General features: G+C 44.7%; 1 protein-coding gene across 1 annotated transcript in view; it reads left to right on the forward strand.

The window, feature by feature from the left end:
• Satb2 (SATB homeobox 2) overlaps positions 1 to 20,321 on the forward strand; it is a 167,984-nt gene that overhangs the window by 18,774 nt on the left and 128,889 nt on the right. Inside the window, exon 3 of the mRNA XM_013353458.2 lies at positions 4,691 to 4,867. Coding sequence (XP_013208912.1) covers positions 4,691 to 4,867 — 177 coding nt within the window. The remainder of the gene's footprint in view (positions 1 to 4,690; positions 4,868 to 20,321) is intronic.

Here is a 20,321-nt window from a genome sequence, read left to right on the forward strand (position 1 = left end):
GAGGAAGAGCCACCCTGGGCTGCACTTTTCGCTGTGGGGGCTTGTGTTGAATGCGGTCGGTTGTTCTTGTTTGTATCATAAATCATCTAGTGGTTATCAGTTTCATTAGGTCATTTAGCCATAGGCTCTGCTCAGTCACTGTTAGTGTCATTTTTATTGGAAGAAATACTTTTTAGTGTCGTGAGCATTGCTCAGCTGAAAAGTATCAAAGAGATGGTTGTCCCCCCCCCCCGTAAAATGGCATCAATACTCATATATTAAACAGAAGCGTAGGTAGAATGTTTGAGAATTGCATCTGAGATGGCCTAGATGTATTGTGCACACACACACACACACACACACACACACACACACACACACACACACTCTCATACACTCATTTCCACTTTAGCTGGGAGAATTTGAGTCTTGAGGAGCTCCAGATGAGTTAAAAACAACCATTGACATTGTTGAAGAGTCACAGTGGCGGGATTTGACTCAAGGGCCCCCCGCCTTCCACCCCATCTCCCCGCCTGTCTACCCCCCCACCCCGCAAGGTGTTGGGGCAGAGGCTGTCACCACGGCCTGCATGATGCATCGTGAATATGGCCTTCCCGGCATCCTAACCAACGGCAACCGGGGAAGCAGCTTTTTTCCCTAGTGGAGAGAGCCATGTTTTGTGTCCCGGATGAGAGAGGATGGCTTCTCTCCCACTTGCCTGAACTAGTCTTGAGTTTTTCGTGAATGGCTGGGGCCCAAGTGCCTGTCCTCACGTTAAACTACCTGCCTCCCTCCTGCAATTGTAAAAGGCTTAGCAAGGCTTACGATCAAAAGGTCCAAAGTTCTCCACTTGATCATCTGGAAATGGGTTTGTGCTACAATAAAAGCCAAATAATGCCCTAAGCTCAGATGCAGGGCCAGGGCCACAGGTCTCCTTGTGTTTTCCCTTTCTCTGTGGCCATTTATAACCTGTAACTCCGTTGAGTTTTATGCTCTTGGCTTTTTATTGAACTTATTTTTATTTATTCTTCCCACTGTGAAATTTATTTTTGAAGTATTTTGAAAATACCCTACCTGCCTTTGTTTTTTTTTTGTGTTTTTTTTTTAAGTCTTCCTTTGCTTGGAAGCAGTAGTGGGGCAGCTGAGTGATTACTTCTCTTTGGGGTCCTCATTTCTATCCATCCTTTTATGGCTTCCCTCAGGGGTGACCTGTTTTCAATGGCTCCTTAGCCCATGCCTTAATTCTCATTTCAGTTATAGTATTTTGCTGTTACTCACTTCTTTGGCCATTGTCATTAGTCACTGCATCCGTTTCTTGTGCCCTTTTTTAGTGATAGCCGAACTTTATTATGAAACTGTAATTGTTAAATCGATCAAGTACTAGCAAAAAGGTTCATTTTTATAGCGATGAAATGCAGCCTATTATGATATGTGTGTGTATGTGTGTGTGTATGTGTGTATGTGTGTGTGTATATCTGTGTGTGTATGTGTGTGTGTATGTGTGTGTATATCTGTGTGTGTGTATGTGTGTGTATGTGTGTGTGTATGTGTGTGTATATCTGTGTGTGTGTATGTGTGTGTGTATATCTGTGTGTATGTGTATGTGTGTGTGTATGTGTGTGTATATGTGTGTGTGTATATATCTGTGTGTGTATGTGTATGTGTGTGTATGTGTGTGTATATGTGTGTGTATGTGTGTGTATATCTGTGTGTGTGTATGTGTGTGTATATCTGTGTGTATGTGTATGTGTGTGTATGTGTGTGTATATGTGTGTGTGTGTATATATCTGTGTGTGTATGTGTATGTGTGTGTGTATGTGTGTATATCTGTGTGTATGTGTGTGTACGTGTGTGTATGTGTGTGTGTACGTGTGTGTATGTGTGTATATGTGTGTGTATGTGTGTATGTATGTGTGTATGTGTGTGTGTGTGTGTGTGTGTGTGTGTGTGTGTGGCTTGCCCTGTGTATGTGTGTGTGTGTGTGTAGGTTTGAAGCTGATGTTGGGTGTCTTCCTCTATCATTTTCTGCCTGTTTTATTTATTTATTTTTTGAGGCAGGGTATCCCGCTGATCCTGCAGTTTGCCATATTGACCAAGCTGGCAGGCTAGCGAGCCTGGGGAACCCACTGTTTCACGGCCCCCAGTGCAGCCTTTCCAGACACGCGTGCCACTGTCTCCAGCTTTTATCCTGCGCTGGGCATCTGGGCTCTGCCTCATTCTTACAGCAAGCCCTTTCTCCACGGAGCCATTTTATTTTTCTCCGTAGGTGATACCCAGAAGGAGACAGCCTAGAAGGGATCTCCGCTGTTGGGCTACTTAGCAGTTCCTCTCAACAGTCATTGAACTAAAATGCTTAGGAAACAGTTCCCCTATTGACAGCTATAAAGCAGAAGTCTCTTAGATATTATAGATCCCCGGGATTTTATGTAATATTTTGTACATATAAACAGGATATACTGCTACTTTGAAATTAATAGGATCTTTTCAGCCAGTCTTGGGCTTAACTGTAGCCATGGGTGAACGCTGGCTTCTGGAGAAGTCTGACTCGTTGAAAGGCCTTATCTGTGACACTCGGATGTTGACAGTAGGAACCGCACATGGATTTTCAGCACTGAAACTTAAGTACACACAGGTCTTAGTGGGGAAGCCGCTCATGGCCCCGCTGGCTACGTGGCTGTGTGTGTGCATATGCTTAAATCACCAGCAGGAGAAATGAGCCTGCTTCCTTTGACAAAGATCATAGGCCAGCATGCAAGAGTTAAAAGGTCTAAATGGGGCTCTCCGTGCTGGGAAGGGCTCTCCTGGATGGGCTGTGTAAAATGCCATTGTGCCTGCTTAGGAAGGTTTTACAATGCCTCCAACTGCAGTGTGGGCAGAAGCCATAGGTGACTGACTCTTTCTTATCTATCTCTGTGGAGCGATGGGTTAGGTACCTGGCACGTAGTAGGTGTGATGAATACATACTGTCCGGATGAACGATGGAAGGATGATGTGGACCATATCTAGTCTGTACCATTTATTATGTATGTGCAGACGTGTTTGGGAACAACCTCCCATAAATACATCAATAAAATCGTAAATACTCCAGGAACCAGGGCTGGTAACCGAGGAAAACAGCCCTTGATGAATCATGTTCTTTCCCGAAAACTTGGGCTCCCTCCCTGCTCCCTTGATTTTCCACAAAGCTCTACAAAGTCCCGTGCATTTGCTGTGGGGAATCATGCCCTACAAGTCAAGAGCTGACCTGAGCGTGGTGTGGTGAGACACATTTGACCACTGTGCGGGCTTAATAATAATTACCCTGAACTTTAACGATAACGATTCTTAATGTGTATGATTATTGTTAATAATGATAGTTAATAATTGTACCCAATACTTATTATCTTTAATAATAATAATTAGCACATGGGAACCAGTCGTACCATTGTGTTTATCTTTAGAACAAAAACCTAGATCTGTGGGCCGGGAGTCTGCAGTGTCTGCTTCTCCTCTCTGCTTTGCCAGGTCACAGTGAAGTAGGAGGCACCTGGGGTCAGAGCAGGGAAGGCTTCTAGAAGCCTTCTCTGCGTTCTGAACACGGGGCCCATTCCCAGTCATTTTACAGAGGTCTCGCTCTCATGGGGTGCCTGTCCCCAGACCACCACAGCCTCTCAGGCCTCCCGATCTGCCTGCTCATGTAGCCTTCAGAACTTTTGTGTTTTGTTGCACGGAGACCCAGAGCAGACCCTCATTCCACCATGTCCTGATTTGTGTGAATTACACCGGGCAGAGTCCATGTTTATTACTTGTACACTGGCAAATCTTTGATCTTCTTCTGTTTCGGCTATGTTTAGATTTACATGCCTGCGTGATTTTTTTCCCCCCTTAAAAAACAAGGTCTAAAAAGCGGTTGGTGAATTAAACATTTTTAAGGTTTTCACACTTTGATACGAAGCAGAGAAATATTTCAGTGACAACAGATTTCAACAGATTTCCCAATAGTCGACTTTGCTTTTATTCTCTGGGATTGTTTATGCTTTCTTCTTTGCAAGCACTGAGAAGTACTCTTTCCAGGGGTGGCTTGTGTCCGTGTATAAAATAATTCCAAGGAGGTAAAGTTTGCGTTTGGCTGCGTGTTTTATATTAGTTAAACATTAGCTGAGATGTTCACGAGCTGTGTTTTTTTTTTTTTTCTTTCAGGCTCACTTGGTGGGTTGTTTACTGAGATTAAAAAAGAGAAAGCCTAGAAGCAGACTTCTTTTGAATTCTTGTTGACCTTCCTGTATATGGTCACGGGCATCTCAGGCCTGGAGATCTAACATGCTTCCTATTGGGTACTATAGGCAGCTTTAAAATAAAATTCCAGACAAAAGCAGGGCAGGCCTGAAAATACAAGTGTTTGTAGTGAAATAATAATGAAGGTGCTACAGTCCCCTTGCCCTGAGCCATGTGCTAAGATACCCTCAGTTGGTGTAGACTACCTTTTAATCACTAGAACCTGAGATATTCTGCCCTGGCACCCAGCAATGCTGCTACCATGGCTCAGTCATAGAGACGACCTCTCCCCTCACCTGCAGGCTTACAGGGCACCTGAAACAATCAGGCCTGTCCACCCCACACTGTTCGCGTGTGCTAGCTGACTTAGCTTTTAGAACTGTCTTGCCCTGATCCTCCCGGTGGCCCAGACTGCCTTGTAACGTCCGTGTTTTGCTGTTGGTTTGTGCCCTCCCAGGTTTGATGATTCCTGTCTTCTGTGTGGTGGAGCAGCTGGACGGCTCTCTGGAATATGACAACAGAGAAGAGCATGCCGAGTTCGTCCTGGTGCGAAAAGACGTGCTTTTTAGCCAGCTGGTGGAGACCGCGCTCCTGGCCCTGGGCTATTCCCACAGCTCTGCGGCTCAGGCCCAAGGTATTCATTCACAGCTTTCTTTTCCTCCCTAGCCTCTTGTGTGCTCTGAGGAAGAAGAATAGCTTCCTCAGAACAAGGCCTACAAAATGGCTAGCTGTCAGATGCCACATCTGACAGCAGGCAGCAGAAATCCTGCAGAAATCTTGTTGTCTTGTTCTGCGAAGTATTTGGCCAGCGCCTCGAAAGCCGCCCTAATCGACTTGTGTTTCAAAGCAATCCTCGTGGTGTTTTCGCATTTATAATTTCTGATGATTTTCTCTAAGTCAGCAAGTTGGGGTTCTCAGGGCCAGTGCTGAGAGATCTTTGACGGCTGACTTATCCGAACTCTAATATATGATTTATAAGCATATGAAATGTATTTATTTGCTGCCTCGGGCCCACGGTTTCTGCAGTTTGCCGTCAGGTTTTAATTAAACAGAAAAGCAGGCGCATCTTGTTCTTTTGTGCCCTTTGAAAACTGTCCTACAGTTTTGATGTGGAACATTCGTTAAAAAAAAAAAAAAAACATCACTTTCTCTGTAATCACCCCTTTTACCTATTTGATTAACGACTAAAGCTGCATAATTGTGTTGGTCATACCGGGGATCTTATGTGAGTTTCTCTTTTCTTCTTCTTTTCAAAGCTTAGTCCATTGTTCTCCCCCGCCGAAGCCTCAGCAAAATAACAAATAATTACAGTATTCCTCAAACTTTGAATAATGGGGAACAACCTGAACCAGTGGAATTCTTACCCTTGTTTTTCAGATGAAGTGGCTGAATAGTTTATGATAATGTTTATAGATAAAGGTGAGACATTTATAACACCCTGGTCTCACTTTCTATGCTAATTTCCTATCTTACCGTGTTTACTTAACCTTCCTGTAGGTCCCAAGAATACTTGCTGTATCTTGAGTCTGACTTCACTTCTTAAGAGAGATCAATTGACTTCAATGGTTCTGATAAAGGGGCTGGGGGGGGGAGGGAAATCAAGTGTTTATGGAGTTAAAGATGCAGAAGTTGGGAACACAGGACCCAGACTCTTGCAAGCTCATTCTATAGGCACATTAGTGTTTTTTTTTTTTGTTTTTTTTTTTTTAAGTAGACTTTGTTTAAATTATAGTTTAAATCTCTCAAGGCAGTCAAGAATATCCTCCCCATGCCCTGGGCATATCCTGTACTTGGCCAGGCTTGGCACAGGGCTGGCAGCAACTGTGGAGTCCCCTGCCCTTAGAGCAGCGTGATGCAAGGGCGCCCGTCTCCTTTCCTGGACAACTTCCTTTCTTGTGTGTGGGGTTCCGGATTTGGCCACCACTGCGTTTTATTTCGCGGGATGTGCCTGAATGAAATAAAAAACCTTCTCCCTGTGGCCCGTAAACTTTCGTGCCACTGTGGGGGGATATTTTTCTTTGAGTGTAAAGGTCATTGTGGCCCACCACTTGCATCCTGGCGTGCCAGCTTCCTGTCTGACAGGGCTATCTGTCTCAGTTAGCGTAGCTGCTCGGTGCATCGGGAGCTCACGTGTGGAACACGGAGCACTAAGTGGCCAAGATTTGATTCTTGGCACATGCCAAGGGGGAAGGACTCTCAGGAGAGGTACCCCAGGGAGCCCCACTGACTTCCAGCGATGTGGGCTGAGTTTTGCTTACCAAGGTGAGCTGTGCAAGCCGTGACTATTGTCTGCTGCCGAACAAGGGGCGAGCCAGAAAGAATTATTTGCTTGCTAAAGTGTTTGAAAACTAAGGTTAAAAAAAAAAACTACTTGTTGTGTTTTTTTTTTTTTTTTAATGTTGAATCCACCATCAAAAATGCTTTCTAGATCAATACTTTATGTTGGAGGGAAAGGTTTATTATTATACACCCCACAGACTTAAAAAAAAATCAGAGTGGGTTTATTTTTTCTTAAGCTGGTGACCTGTTTTGAATAGAGGGAAAAACACACACAATTGCTCATATTTTGAAAAGATGTTATTACTTCCTCCTTGTCATTCTGGTGACTAGAAGGTTAAATACCTCTATTATGGAAAAGTGGGAAATCTCACAATATATTTAGATCTTTCTTGTCATTTAGATGATTAAAAGATCTGTTTGGGACAAATGGAAAAACAGGACCCTTCGTTCCTCTGAATGGATGCATTAGGTCTTGGTTGTCATTCAGGTGATGGGGAGCATGTGGCTTGCTGCCTACTTATTAAATGACCTACTTATTAGGTGACCGGTTATTCATGAGTCAGACAAACAGCTCGGTCAGTCCAGCGGAGGATGTGATGTCTGTGACTTAGGCAGAAGGTATATATGTGTCATTTTTGCTTTGTTTCTTTGGTTTTGTTCTAGTTTTTCCATGTTTTTATAGTTCTCCCAAGGTAGGTTCTGTCCCAGGACCCTGGGTTCTATCCCCCTGTGCCCGTGGTGTGAGGGAGACTTAGGCCATGAGGATATTGGGTTGCTTATACCTTTTTGAAAAATTGTTGCTCTTGAGACATGATTTTTCATTTTGACATGACCAGAGAAGCTTCTCGGTGATTGACCTGGAGGAGCAGTTTAGATGCCTGTGAAAGACTAAATATGTCTGCGGTGTGGTTTTGCAATGATGCCCAAGTCCCAGTCATCAGGGGTGTGCTCAGCCAGTTCCAATCAGGGGTGTCCCCATGCTTCTGTAAGCATGAGATTGTCAATTTCTTTCACTGAGAGAGTATCCCCCCAGGTGAGCTGCGAAGATTTGCATTTATCTGCTTCTAAAGGAAAACAGCCATTCTGCTGAACCAGAAGTCCAAGGACTCCCCTCCCCATGTTCACAAAATGTTTATTTAAATGCTGGATATTGGCACCAGAGACAAAGGCAGCAGACACTATCATAAATCACAGGAACTATGTATCTAGCTGACTTATACTTCTCATTTACCAGCACACACACCACTAACTGTGTGACTCTCAGTGAGATGCAGGGTTCATCTGAACCCGCGATGGTGCATACACCACACGCGGACGCCTGCACTGTCTGCTAGACTGTGAGCCCATCACTCCGAATCACAGGCCTTAGGTTACCAGAAGAGAGGGCTCTAGGAGGCTGCTGCTGTTTGGGGTTCATCAGAATCCCCTTTCCCCGTCTTAACCTCACTGTTCTTATTTTTCCCTTTCCAACCTTTCAACTTTGTCCCATGAGGCTTTCTGTAACACCCAAGCAGCTCCCACGCCCTCCACGGGCTCTTCAGGTACTCTCATACTTGGCCAGCTTTGGGAGGAGACACCTGCTACGGCCAGATGATGTCACCATGGGTGTAACTGGCTTGATTTGCAAATGGTCATTTTATCCGTAACACTCTTCCCTCAGTGAGCTTCAACATTAATTTAATTAACAATTTATCTTATGCATGTGAGTGTTTTGCCTGCATGGATGTACATGCACCCTGTGAATGCACCATTGCATGCTTGGTACCTGTAGAGGTCAGAAGAGGCATCAGATCCCTTGCAATTGGGGTCATGAGTGGTTATCAAACCACCATGTGGGTTCTGGGCTCTGAACCCCAGTCCCATGCTAGAGGAACAAATGCTCCTAAGTGCTGAGCTACCTCTCCAACTTCCAAATTTTATTTTTGGCTGGTAGATTATATTCAAAAACAAACAAGCTAAGTGATAAGGAAGCCAAGGTAGCTTATTTTTGTCGTGAAAACTGTAGGTGTAAGAAAGGGTGCACTAATTAATCGTTATTTCTCATTTATGTTGCAATAATTGCATTTGGGAAGTCATTTGAAAAAAAATTTTAATGGCATAGAGAAATGTATTTAGTCAGTGTTGTGTGACTGAAGTATGGTGCCAGGTAGCCTCAGTTTTCCAAAGTTTCACCTATGTCCAGAGAAGAAAGACAAACACAGCACATTATCTGACTGGTGCTGGGTTTGGTGTAGGATGAGGTAGGATTCCTTTTCCTTCTAATGAGAACAGAAGTCAGTATAAACCTCTACGTCCTCCTCCAATTCTCTGAATTAGTGGGAAGGTGTTGCTTTGATTGTCCTGTGTCTTGTTAAGTTGTTCCTTTGCTCCTGTCGTGTGTGTGTGTGTGTGTGTGTGTGTGTGTGTGTGTGTGTGTGTGGACACACAAGTCCAACAGTGAGTGTCACCTCTGTTGTCTTTCCATGGGAAGATTAGAAAAGACCCTGCACGCTGTCTGGGCCTCTGGGAATGGGGCAAAGCCATTTCTCAGCAAGACAATGCTTGGAGCAGTGAGCTCCCTCAGACTCTGTTCTCAGAGATTTGCCTGTCCTGGTTCATTTGATCAGCACAGCAGCCCGCTGAAGGTAGCTCCCGAGTGCTTCCCACTTTACAGACAGGGACATCGAGGCAAGGGAAGAGTGGGGAGTTGCCTTCTCTGGGGCCCAGACCCATAGCTGAGGAACTTCCTGCAGGGTTGGAGTACCTCACCCCAGAGGTGCTCTAGGAGGAAGCAAACCCTTTGCAGTTTCAGAGTTGGGCTGGGGGCTAGTTCCCCCAATATCTTCTCTTCACTCCTTGTCAGAGGCCCCTATTAGACCCTGTGCTTCCCAGATACATGATGATTATCTATTTGACCATACTAAATCATGGGTAGTTTTCGTTTCCTTGAAAAACATGTAGAGATACCTTTGCAAAGCAATGGAGACGGACTTTATTAAACATGAACAAGCATCCAGACACCAGAATTGTTTTTGATATATTTTTTTTTTTTTAGACCAGGTCACACTCGGTAGTCCAGGCTGTCCTTGAACCCTAAGTAGCCTGTCTGTCCCAGCTTCCTGAGTGCTGGGATTACAGGTGTTTACCACCACACCTCACAACCTTCTAAAACTAAATAAAGGGCACGACTTTTTCAAATAAAGTCAAATAAAGAATTCCTTAAGGTCAGGCCGAAGCTTGATGTGAAAATAAAGCTTGTTTCTTAGCAATTCTGACCTACCTGCTAATTAAATCCTCATTTCATATTTATTTATTTGTTTGCATACTTATTTATTATTTTAGGTTTTTTTTTTTTTTTGTTTGTTTTTTGAGACAGGGTTTGGTCTCCATTGCTTGGCTGTCCTGGAACTAATTCTGTAGAGCAGGCTGGCTAACCTTGAACTCAGAGGCCGGCCTGTGCTGGTCTCTCAGAGCTAGGGTTAAAGGCTTGGGTCACCACACCCAGCGATGGGCTCCTCTCTGAGGCCTGTAAGGAGGTTGACCTGAGGTAGTGCTGTTTCAGCTTTTGGAAGTCAAGAGATGGGAAGAAAAATGCTCTTTTCAATGAGCTTACATTTTGTGGTTTAATTATACATAAAAAAATTAAGTGTGTAGAACTCTTTAGTTGATTTTGACCTTCTGAGCTCAGATATATGCCGTTGTAAGATTGATAGGGAATAAACATATATACGATTTATTTATTAGTTTGGTTCTAATTTACTTATTTTAAAATTAAATTATTTTAATTTATCTCTATATTGGTGGTTATTTGGTGGTTAGTGAACTCCTAAAATATGTGCAAGAATTCCTTGTTGTCTGTTGCTGGAAGTAGTTGGCAAGGTGGGACACAGGCATTAACTGTCTTAGGGAACTGTTGCTTCCCAAGAGAAAACTTTTCCTTTGCTAGTTCTTAACGTTGTTTTCAGGATCTTTCTCTTGAACTTCGGCTTTTCACGTGGCGAGTTCTTCCTGTCTCAGGCCCCCATTTCGTTTCTTCAGAGTACGCTGGCCTGTGGCTGACACTCAGTTCCGAGCAGTCTGTAGAAAGGATAGACACACTAACTAGAGAAACGTGTGTGTCTCTGGAGTGTTAGCTTGCTTTCTTCAGTGTGTAGATCTGAAACCCACCCATTCCCTTACAAGCAGCTACAATACAAAGTACAGAGCGAGACCCACAATCCAATGCATTTGCTAAATTTCTGAGAACAGGTTTTGTTTTATTTAATTTCAATTTTCACCCCTATGATGTTTATGGGAGCCTGTGCCAGAGTGAAGGGGTGAAGGTCAGAGGTCAGCTTCCCATTATGATTCTAACCTTTCACCTTGTGGGTTCTGGGACTCGAACTCAGGTCATCTGACTTGGTTGAAGGCGCTTTCACCCCCGCGCCACCTCACTGGCCTTCAGACTGTCTTTTGAGTTTTGTATTTTATTAAATCTTTTCCACAAAGGATTTTTTTTTTTCTCTAGTGTGCCATGAAGTTGGTTTTCATTCATGGCTTAGCTGTTACGTTACAGTTTGAACTGGAATGTTCTTAGATTCTCTGTTCATCAGCCTGTGCTGAGTTATTCAAGTCAGGAGCCATGCACATCTATAAATGATATATGGTTGATATTTCAACCCAGTCCTTTTTATTAATTACATGGGCTTTTCTATCCACTTACATGGAAGACATCCTAGAAATTGTATTTGGTGTCTCGATTCAGAGTGGGCTTTTTTGTTTTGTTTTGTTGTTTTTTGTTTTTCTGAGTTTTTTTTTTTTCCTCTAACTTTTATGGAAGCCCTGACCCTAAAATTTCTTCATGGGAACAGTTAGTGAGCTCAGTCCAAACTTCAGAGAAGGCTTTGGAAATTCACACGTTTTTTTGAGGAAGAATGTTAAAAGACATGTGGCTTGGAGCTGAAAGGTCTCCGTGCTTTGAGGTTTGACATTTTCCCTGTTGAAGTGTTTAGAGCGCTCTCTCTTCTATCCTCTTTCCCCAGGCTTCTTTCTTGGCTTTATTTATTTATTTATTTATTTATTTGCTCTTCCACTTTTGCCTCTTTAATTAAGCTCTCAGGCTTGGGACATTCTGACTGCCCCCTCCCCTATAAGGACATATTGAAAATGGCCTAGATGTAGAAGTTTTAGGCCTTGGAGCAAACTTTTAATAAATGAGCTTCTTTAAAAAAAAAAAAAAAAAGCTGTCCCTAAAATAGCAGGAAAATGTCCCCCAAATTGCCATCACCCTTCCTCAGCCTCTTGGGATGCAGGCGGGCTAAAGTGTAGACCATGGGCTGGGGTGGCGCATGTTCTTAACAGGTCCTCTGTCATGCCGGCCTCCTCTGCCGCGTCCTATCGAGTTCTCACTCACGTGTGCCGCTCTGTGTCCGCCTGACAAAACCTGAAACACTCCCTGGAGCTACATACCAAGAGGAAAGTACTATTATCTATGTCCTTGCCCGATGTATAGTTACGATGAAATATCTAATATAAATGTTTATCACCTTTCCATCCCTGTCTATTTTGTCAATAGTATGCGCCATTTTGAATATGTAAATATGTAATCATAGCTCCTGTGAAAGTCAACTGATAAAAACATTGTCTACATGTGAATTCAGACAGGACGAGACTCCCTAGCCAGCTCTTGGGATGCCTAACATCAGGCTTAGGGAAAACCATGGGGGTGGGGAGGGGATGCGGCTCATTTGGTTGACTGTTTGCTCAGCACGCATGAAACTCAACACATGTACTGCTACAAGTGGGAGTGGTGGCACACACTTGTAATCCCAGCCCTTGGAAGGTCGAGGTGGAAGATTCAGAAATCCAGGGTCATCCAGCTGCTACCTAGAGATCAAGGCCAGCCTGGAGCACAGAAGACCCGGTCCCTATAACAAGCACCTGAGGGCAGAAAATGCAAGGTGATCTCAAATTCTCTCTGATCTCGCCATTTCTCATTGGATACATATTTTTAAAATATCCAGCCATGTGCGGTAGCCCAGTGCTTGCGATCCTGGCACTGAGGAAGCTCATGCAGGATTGGAGTCTAAGGCTAACTTGGCGGCATAGCAGGGAGATCCATGACCACGAGAGGCCGAGCGGCTGACTTCTGTACTTTGGGGCTTGTGTGGAATGAGTCAGGTGATCCAGGTAGAGCAGGTTGACCCTCCAAGACAGACAGCTTTTATTAATAAACTAAATGACTGACTGGCTCCGTCTGTTGTTCCTCTGTAATTTCGTGTATTATGCACTTCTTATTGCACACTTTCCGGTGTCTCATGCGTGTATCTGGCTGTGAGCGCTACCAGAAGGGGTTGCAAGTGCTGATGGGCACTCCAATATGCTTTATTCTGTATTTGACTTCACGCCTGTGATTTTAAATACGAGGTTAGTCGTTGGCTGCGTTCTTGGTCTGTTTGTGCCTTAAGATGCAGCCCAGGTTCCATCAAGGAGTTCATCACTTATTAATATACTTACAGATATTCTCCCATGCTGCCTTCGCCCAGGCAAATCCTTCAAAGTTGCCCATCCACGTTGGTCCCAATCTTTGTTTTTACGCCATCATTTGCACCTAAGTAAAATGTATGTTGATATTCATGTCGGATTTTGTAATCTTAAAATATTAAGTAGAAACCTTCTTCCATATCTCTTCTTTGCTTTTGGGGGAATGATTGTCATGTTTAAAGCCCACAATTCTGGTTAATTCTCTGAAACGGTGAGGCTCCACCATTATAAGGCCTCTCGTTCCATGTCTTACATCTAGACTTCGTCCAACATTTCTGGACATTTCTGTAGTCTTATGGGACCTTGGTTCTGCCATTGCTCACTCATCTGTGTAGAGCATCAGGAGGCTGTGACCTGTCCCCTGCTTTGGTCAGCTCTGAAGGCTGACAGAGGAAAAGCTCACCGGTGGCTTTGTAGGGCAGGGGTGAAGAGCGAGCATTGAGCTGGCCTCTTGGTCACACATGGGCACCTTGGTTGAGTTTCACCTGGTGCCAGAGAGAGCATAGGGGATGGCAGGGGCATCTGAAACTGGGCACTGCAGTGTGGTTTTGAATTCTAGTGGGTCTGACGTTGGGGTTTTAGGACATGTGACATTTCTTCCCCCAGAAGCTGTAATTGGCGAAAGTGTTGGTGTCAACATGAGGGAGCACGCAGGCTTTCCCCTGCTTGGTCTGATGAGATATCAGTCAACACAGAACTGGTGGTCTGTAGGCTTCTTACAGAAAAGTGGCAGTGGCCTATCTGCAAATCAGACAGTGCCAAGGTCCCCCGGGGCTCCCAGCTTCCAGCTCCAGCTTGGCAGAGAGCTGCTTCTGACATATTCCTTATGTTGGTTTTGTGAATCAGAGAGTGGGCTGTGGAGCGCTTATAGCACATTCCCGACCTGTGTACCCTTATTGGTTCTATCACATAAGCCTGGTAGTCTCCCATGGAAAACACCCACCAGCGAGGGAGCTCAGTTAAGTGGGAAGTCCATTCCTGCTCAAAGCATGACCAGGTTGACCAGCTTCCGGTTTGGAGGATGATGTATAGCAATGCAGAGTGTCTCTGTCTCGAGAGGGTATTTTGTAAGGGGGTGGAGAGACTTCACTTCAAGGGGGCTGGTTTCACATAACCTGCATGGGAAGAGACATGGCAGCGGTATTTGGAAAGACACATGTTTTTAGACCTTCAGCTTTTTGAGCACCATTTCAAGTGAGTGGAGAGTTGGAAGGGCTGGTTCTCCAGCATGCTATCTCTTCATGCTATCACTTAACTAATTCTTATTATCAGTTACACACAAGGGCTTGTTCCGTCAGATATACAATGTCCCTGCCCTGTGTTCCACGTCGGGAAAATATTCAGTTCACTGCGTAGTACAAGGTTGGAGGAGCCCCTTAGGCGCCCCATCTGGTGCGAAGGCTTTGGCTTCTGGGGACAAATGCTTAACCAGTACAAAACCGAAGGTTTTAGGTTGGTTTTAAGGGTTAAAAATGAAACGATATGAACAACAGAAAGATTAAAGTTCTCTTTCTTCCAAACAAAATCTGTTAGCCGTGTGCAGTAATTCATGTTTGAAATCAGCCAAATATTGCCTTGTTAGAATGAGTTGCTGTTGGGCTATGGTTTAGTTCTTATGAGAGAAATGAAACTTTGAATAACAAGGCATATATATATACACACATATTATGTATGTATATATAATATGTGTATATATATATATGCATGCATGTGTGTGTCGTGTAATTGTATGTATTTCAGTCTCTCATTGAACCCAGAACTAGACTGGTCACTGCAAGCCCCAGCAATCTTCCTGTCTTTCCTCCCTACCCTGCCCTCCAGTAGTGCTGGAGTCACCAGCACACAGAGCTATGCCCATCTTTTGACCGAAGTGCTGGGGACTAGAACCCGGGTCTTCTTCATGACTGTATAGCAAGCATCCTTATCTGCTGAGCCATACACTCAGTGGTCTATTTCCGATAATTGGCATTTACCGAGTGCTTCTTCTGTACCAGCTCCTACGGCTCTGTCAGCCATGCCTTAACTTATCCAGTCCCTAGAGCAACGCGGTAGTTTGTACTGTACCATCCGCATTGCAGCTAATGCTTGAGAATCAAAGGGGTGAATCGCTCGACCCCAGAAGCACTGGCCCCAGAGAACGTGTGCCAACCACTGACTGCTTTTACTGTATTTACAGATTGTCAGTTTAGTCTTCGTTTGTCTGTTTTTGTTTTGTTTCTGAGATAGGATCTCTCTGTTGCCAGGCAGGCCTCAAACTTGATACTTGCTGCCTCAGCCTCCCGAGCTGGGGTTCCAGGCGGGACAGCATTTTATAAAAGCCTGTTTTATTTGTGCCTCTTTTTGTATGTATCTCAGCACCATATAAAAGCATTAGGCCTTAACAATCCCTTTTTCTAATAATAAACTGATGTCCATTAACTATAGAAAAGTGAACAATTAAAAAGTAGAAAGACACCAAAATATCTCCCATGGCAAACACTAGGGAAGACATGATGCTACTTCTCCGTGGTCCTTTTTCTATATACACAGCATTTCACCTGTCAGCTTTATGATATCCCCACGCTCCTATTCCATTTTCTGTATTATTGTTCCCGATGTCACACAGCCGTGACGCTCTGATCGTCACAGTAAACGGGAAACCCTTGTTCCTTTTGTCTTCCCTTGTGATGTTTGTTAAACAGGAGCAATCTTTAACATCGGAAGCAGTAAGTGCTGAGCTGTGGCCATCCTGGGCTGAATCATCAGATTTATTCCAACATCTAGAGAAAAGATTCTTGTTTCTTGGAAATCCACTTCTGCGCATTGGAACTGTCACAGGCGGAAGGCCAGTTATTAAACCAGGCCCCTATCTGGGCCTGCTTTCTTTCCACCCCTGCCTTGTGGTAAAATGAAGAGTTAAATTTGTGTTGGAGGGCTTCTTTCCTTTTCATTTTTTTTTTCTCCTTACCTTTCTTTTCTTTTTCTTTTATTTTTGTAACATGGAAGAAGGGTATGAAAACTTCGTGCCATTCAAGAAACTCCAGTTAATTGGTTTCATATTTTGTTTCTGTAGGCTTCTTTCCTCCCTGAGAAGCACATAGGCATCGCTGTGTGGGCCAGTGACTGAGGGCTTACGAGCTCCACAATGACAGCCCTGGGTGAAGATGTCCCTTGGCCCGGGGATTAATAGCTGATGACAGATTGTCTGTTAGCTTCTGGTTTTGCTGTGCGCACCAGGACGGAGCTTTGCTGAAAGTGTCACGGGGGATGCTCAGAGGGAGTGTTTTTCTTGTGTTTGGAGTGACTAAAGACAGCCGGAGGTCGGAGGTCAGAGGTAGGGAATTTGTCAGGCAAGTCAGGAGCGCTCCCTCGCTTGCTGGAGTCCAATTGAGGCCATTTCTCGCAGACCTCAGGTCCTACTGGATGAGATTAAACATCTTGCTTGGGCTCTCTTCAGCATTTTGGAGTTCTAACATGGGTCTGGCTTCTCTATAGTCTTAGCAGATTGGATGTAGGCCTGGTTATAGCTTTTTGTGTATTCAATCTTGGCATTGGCAGAGCCCTTACCTGTAAGCACAGGCGGCCCCCCAGGCCCCCCAGTTGATGTCTTCTGCTTCTGGAGTCACCAGCTCACGTGGGAGCTGCCCTCGCAGGAGGAGAGGGAACCCTTTCTCTAGGAGTACACTGGTGGCTCCTGGACAGGGAGGTGTCGCTGAGGTTCCTGAATAGACCTAGTAAGGGCTGGTCAGCGTTTTAGGTGTCAAGACGGTTGTTTTATCCAGATTATATGGCTGGAGATTTCTCTGGAACATTGATTAGGGTATCGTTTGCTTCTTGGTCCCTTCTAACTCTGGGGGATATTTAAATCTACCTACTTGTAATTTAAATTAATGCGGTTTGAAAAAAAAATAAATAAATGCAGTTGAGATTAAAAAAATAAAATAAAAACTCCTTTTTGGCTTTTGGAGGACATTTCCGAGGTGACGTGCCACGAGCTTGCTGAACTCTTCTTGGCAGATCCGTCCTTTAGCCAAGTCAAGTAAAAGGAGTGGGCCAGCTATGATGGCCATCAGTGTGAGGAATCACTGGGGTTGGGTCATCTCATCTTAGACAAGGTACCCTGACTACAGAGTTGAGTTTAAAGAAACCCTGTCTCGAAAAAAACCAAAAAAAAAAAAAAAGATGTTTTATTATAGGCTTAAACATAAGGGGTAAGACGAAGACAGACACTCAGAAGGAAAGACAGACACACCCAAGACCACGGGCTTCTCAGAGTCATACAAAGAAAGACTTCCCCAAGTGTGAGCTTGGCCTCCTCAAGGGAGTCTCCCCTGTACTGTCTGGAAGTTTGTCAACATAACCAGCTTTCCTCTGAACCACGCCCCTAAACGTGTGCTTTCCTTCCTCTTCTGTGCTGTTGGATGCCTTCTGCGTGGCCCTGAGAACACAGGCTCCGTGGGCTCTCGTGCCTGTCTCATGCTTTGACAGGGAGTGGTGAGGGCGCCGTTGCCAGTGAGGGTGTTAGCCAGCAAGCAGAGCTTGCTGTGTGTCTATTCGATGCGCACGAATCTCGTGTCGTGTAATTATTCCCGTCTCCTAGCTGAGACAACTAACACAGAGGGAGATTAAACGACAGGCCCCAGGGTCCACTGCGGAGACGTACCACACCGCAGCCAGTGTCCAAACGTTTAAACCCGGTCTTCCTGCCTCTCGATGTGATTAAGGCATTGTTGTAACAGTGAATTACTATTAATAATATTTGGGCATGATGGTGCATGCTCATGATCCCGGCACACAGGAAGCTGAGGCCGGAGGATAGCTGCATTTACGAGGCCATCCTGGGCTATGTTGTAAGAACCCACTTTCAACCTCCTCATCCCCCAAAAGCATAAAGACTGATATCAAGCCTTATATATAACTAGAGTCACTCATTAAAATGCTAAATATTTCTCTTCTCTTTCCTTTCTTCATTTTTTTTTTCCCTTCAGGGTGTAGAACGGGAGGAAGGGAGAAAGGGAGAGAATTTCAAAGACATTGCGAACGCGTTCTACTTAATCTGAAATATTTTGACGCTTCTGGAGAAGGAAGATGATTTAATTTCATATATAATTGCATGAAGAATTATAAATTATGTTTTCTAAAATACCTATGACACTAAAGCACAAAATGAACAGATAAAACTGATTTGTTCGCTGACAAATCAAGATATATGGCTGTGTTTTCATTACGAGTGCCTCTCGCACAGAGGGAGCAGCCGAGCACGTTGCCATACGACGCGAGCCGTTTCCAGGCGGCGCAGCCTCGGCATGGGCATCTCGAGGTGATTTATCGCCACGCTCAATTATTTTCTCTAAAACACACTGGCAAGCAAAGCCCAGGTTGAACTTCTGAAGTCACAGCATGCAGAGACATCTTTCTGATCGACCTTTGGCGTAAGCTTCCTCCTCTGAAGTAAGATGTTCTGTTCTGTGAAGGGAAGAGACCATTTCCAAGGGAAGGGCTTTGGGGGTGCCAGATAGGACATTATCTCTCAACGCTCTGGATAGTATCCTGGAAGGTATGTGTTGACTTCTTCTGGAGGAGAATTTATTCATAGGAAGAGTGAGCAAGAATCTTTTAATTCTTCCCATTAGACTGAAGCCATTGCGTGTCTTCTAGCTCTCCGTGGTGGTGGAAGAAAACAACGCAAAATTCAGATCTTCTAAGTTGAAGCCCTTTTCAGGGGACCCCTGTCCCCACGCTGATACAGGCCTTTGTGTATCCTGAGTTTTCAAAGGGGTCCGGCTGTTATCGAGGCTAGGGCTACACTAGCGATTGTGGATAAATGAGAGAGCCATCTTCTTTGTGGAGCCGTTGATGTGGGCTGTGGTCAGTGCAGTCTGCAGGGGAGGCACTGGCTGCTACTCCTCCCTTTTGTGAGCCACCTGGTTGGTGATGAATGTGCGGGATAGAGTAGAGAGCGGATCTGGGTGTCAGAGAGGAAAGGGAAAGACCCGTGTGGTAGATCTTGAACCCTTTTGTACCCACTTGGAGTACGACAGGATCAGACACACGGGAAACATCACTTGGCCCCTTTTGCACCATCCTGCACGACAGGATCAGACACACGGGAAACATCACTTCCTTCATGTGCATCATATTCAATGCCTTATTACCTTCCTTTCTTCTTATTTATCTTTGAGAGTTGGCTGGAAGCGACTGCTTTATGTATGTATGAAATGATGTGGCCATCCCAGTCAATGAGGTTTGGAAATAAAGGTTTCTAATAAATTGAGCACTGCACATCAGTTCTGAAGCACCTTTAGTTTATGGTATAGTAAACCTGAATGCTCAGTTGGCTTACTCGTTTCCTGTCTCCGAGAAACTGGTAGGATTGCTCGCGATGAGTGTGGTGGCTCTGTCACTACCCTGTGACCCTGTGAGATCACGCGGGAGCTGGCAGCGTGGCCTGTCTGAAGTGGAGGGTGATGACAGAGGACCTGCCATGGCCGTCACATGTTCCTATTGTGTGACCGCCTGGCGGTCATCTTGGTGATTTCAGACTGTGACTCTGCTTCAATTTTTCCATCTACTCAACCAGAATGATACTAACAGTTCTCCCTCTGTCGAGTTGTCTACCTAAAAGAAATAAGCCATGTAAAGCAATTTACGTTGCCCTTGACGCATAGCAAGGGTTTGGTCCCCAGGACCCATGTAAGGAGAGAGAACTGAGGCCAAAAGGTTGGTCTTGGACCTCCATACATAGCCCATTGCATGCATGCCCACACACATGCCTACAGCCTTGCTATAGTAATAATAATGATAACAATAATGCAAAATCACTTTAAAAAATATCGTTATTGCTAGGGCTAGCTATTGGCTCAGTCAGTAAAATGTTTGCTGTGCAACCGTGTGGACCTGGGTTCGATCCCCAGCAGCTGTATAAAAGAGCCATGCGTGCTAGAGTGTGGCCATAATCCTAACACTGGAGCGGCGGAGACAGGAAGATTCCTGGTTTGCCACACTAGACAAATTGGTGAATTTTGGGTTATGAGAGACCCTGTAGCAAAAAAAAGAGATATACAGTGATTGAGGAAGACAACTGCCCTTGATGTTCACACACACGCACACACACATATACACACACACATGCACACACACGCACACACACATACACACACGCACACATACACACGCATACACACACACATACACACACACACTCACACACACATGCATGCACACATACACATGCATACACACACATACACACACACGTACACACACATATGCACACATGCACACGCATACACACAACATACACACACATACACACACGCACACACACA

This window comes from Microtus ochrogaster, unplaced genomic scaffold (assembly GCF_000317375.1).
Source record: "Microtus ochrogaster isolate Prairie Vole_2 unplaced genomic scaffold, MicOch1.0 UNK8, whole genome shotgun sequence".
In the NCBI taxonomy this organism is placed as follows: Eukaryota; Metazoa; Chordata; class Mammalia; order Rodentia; family Cricetidae; genus Microtus; species Microtus ochrogaster.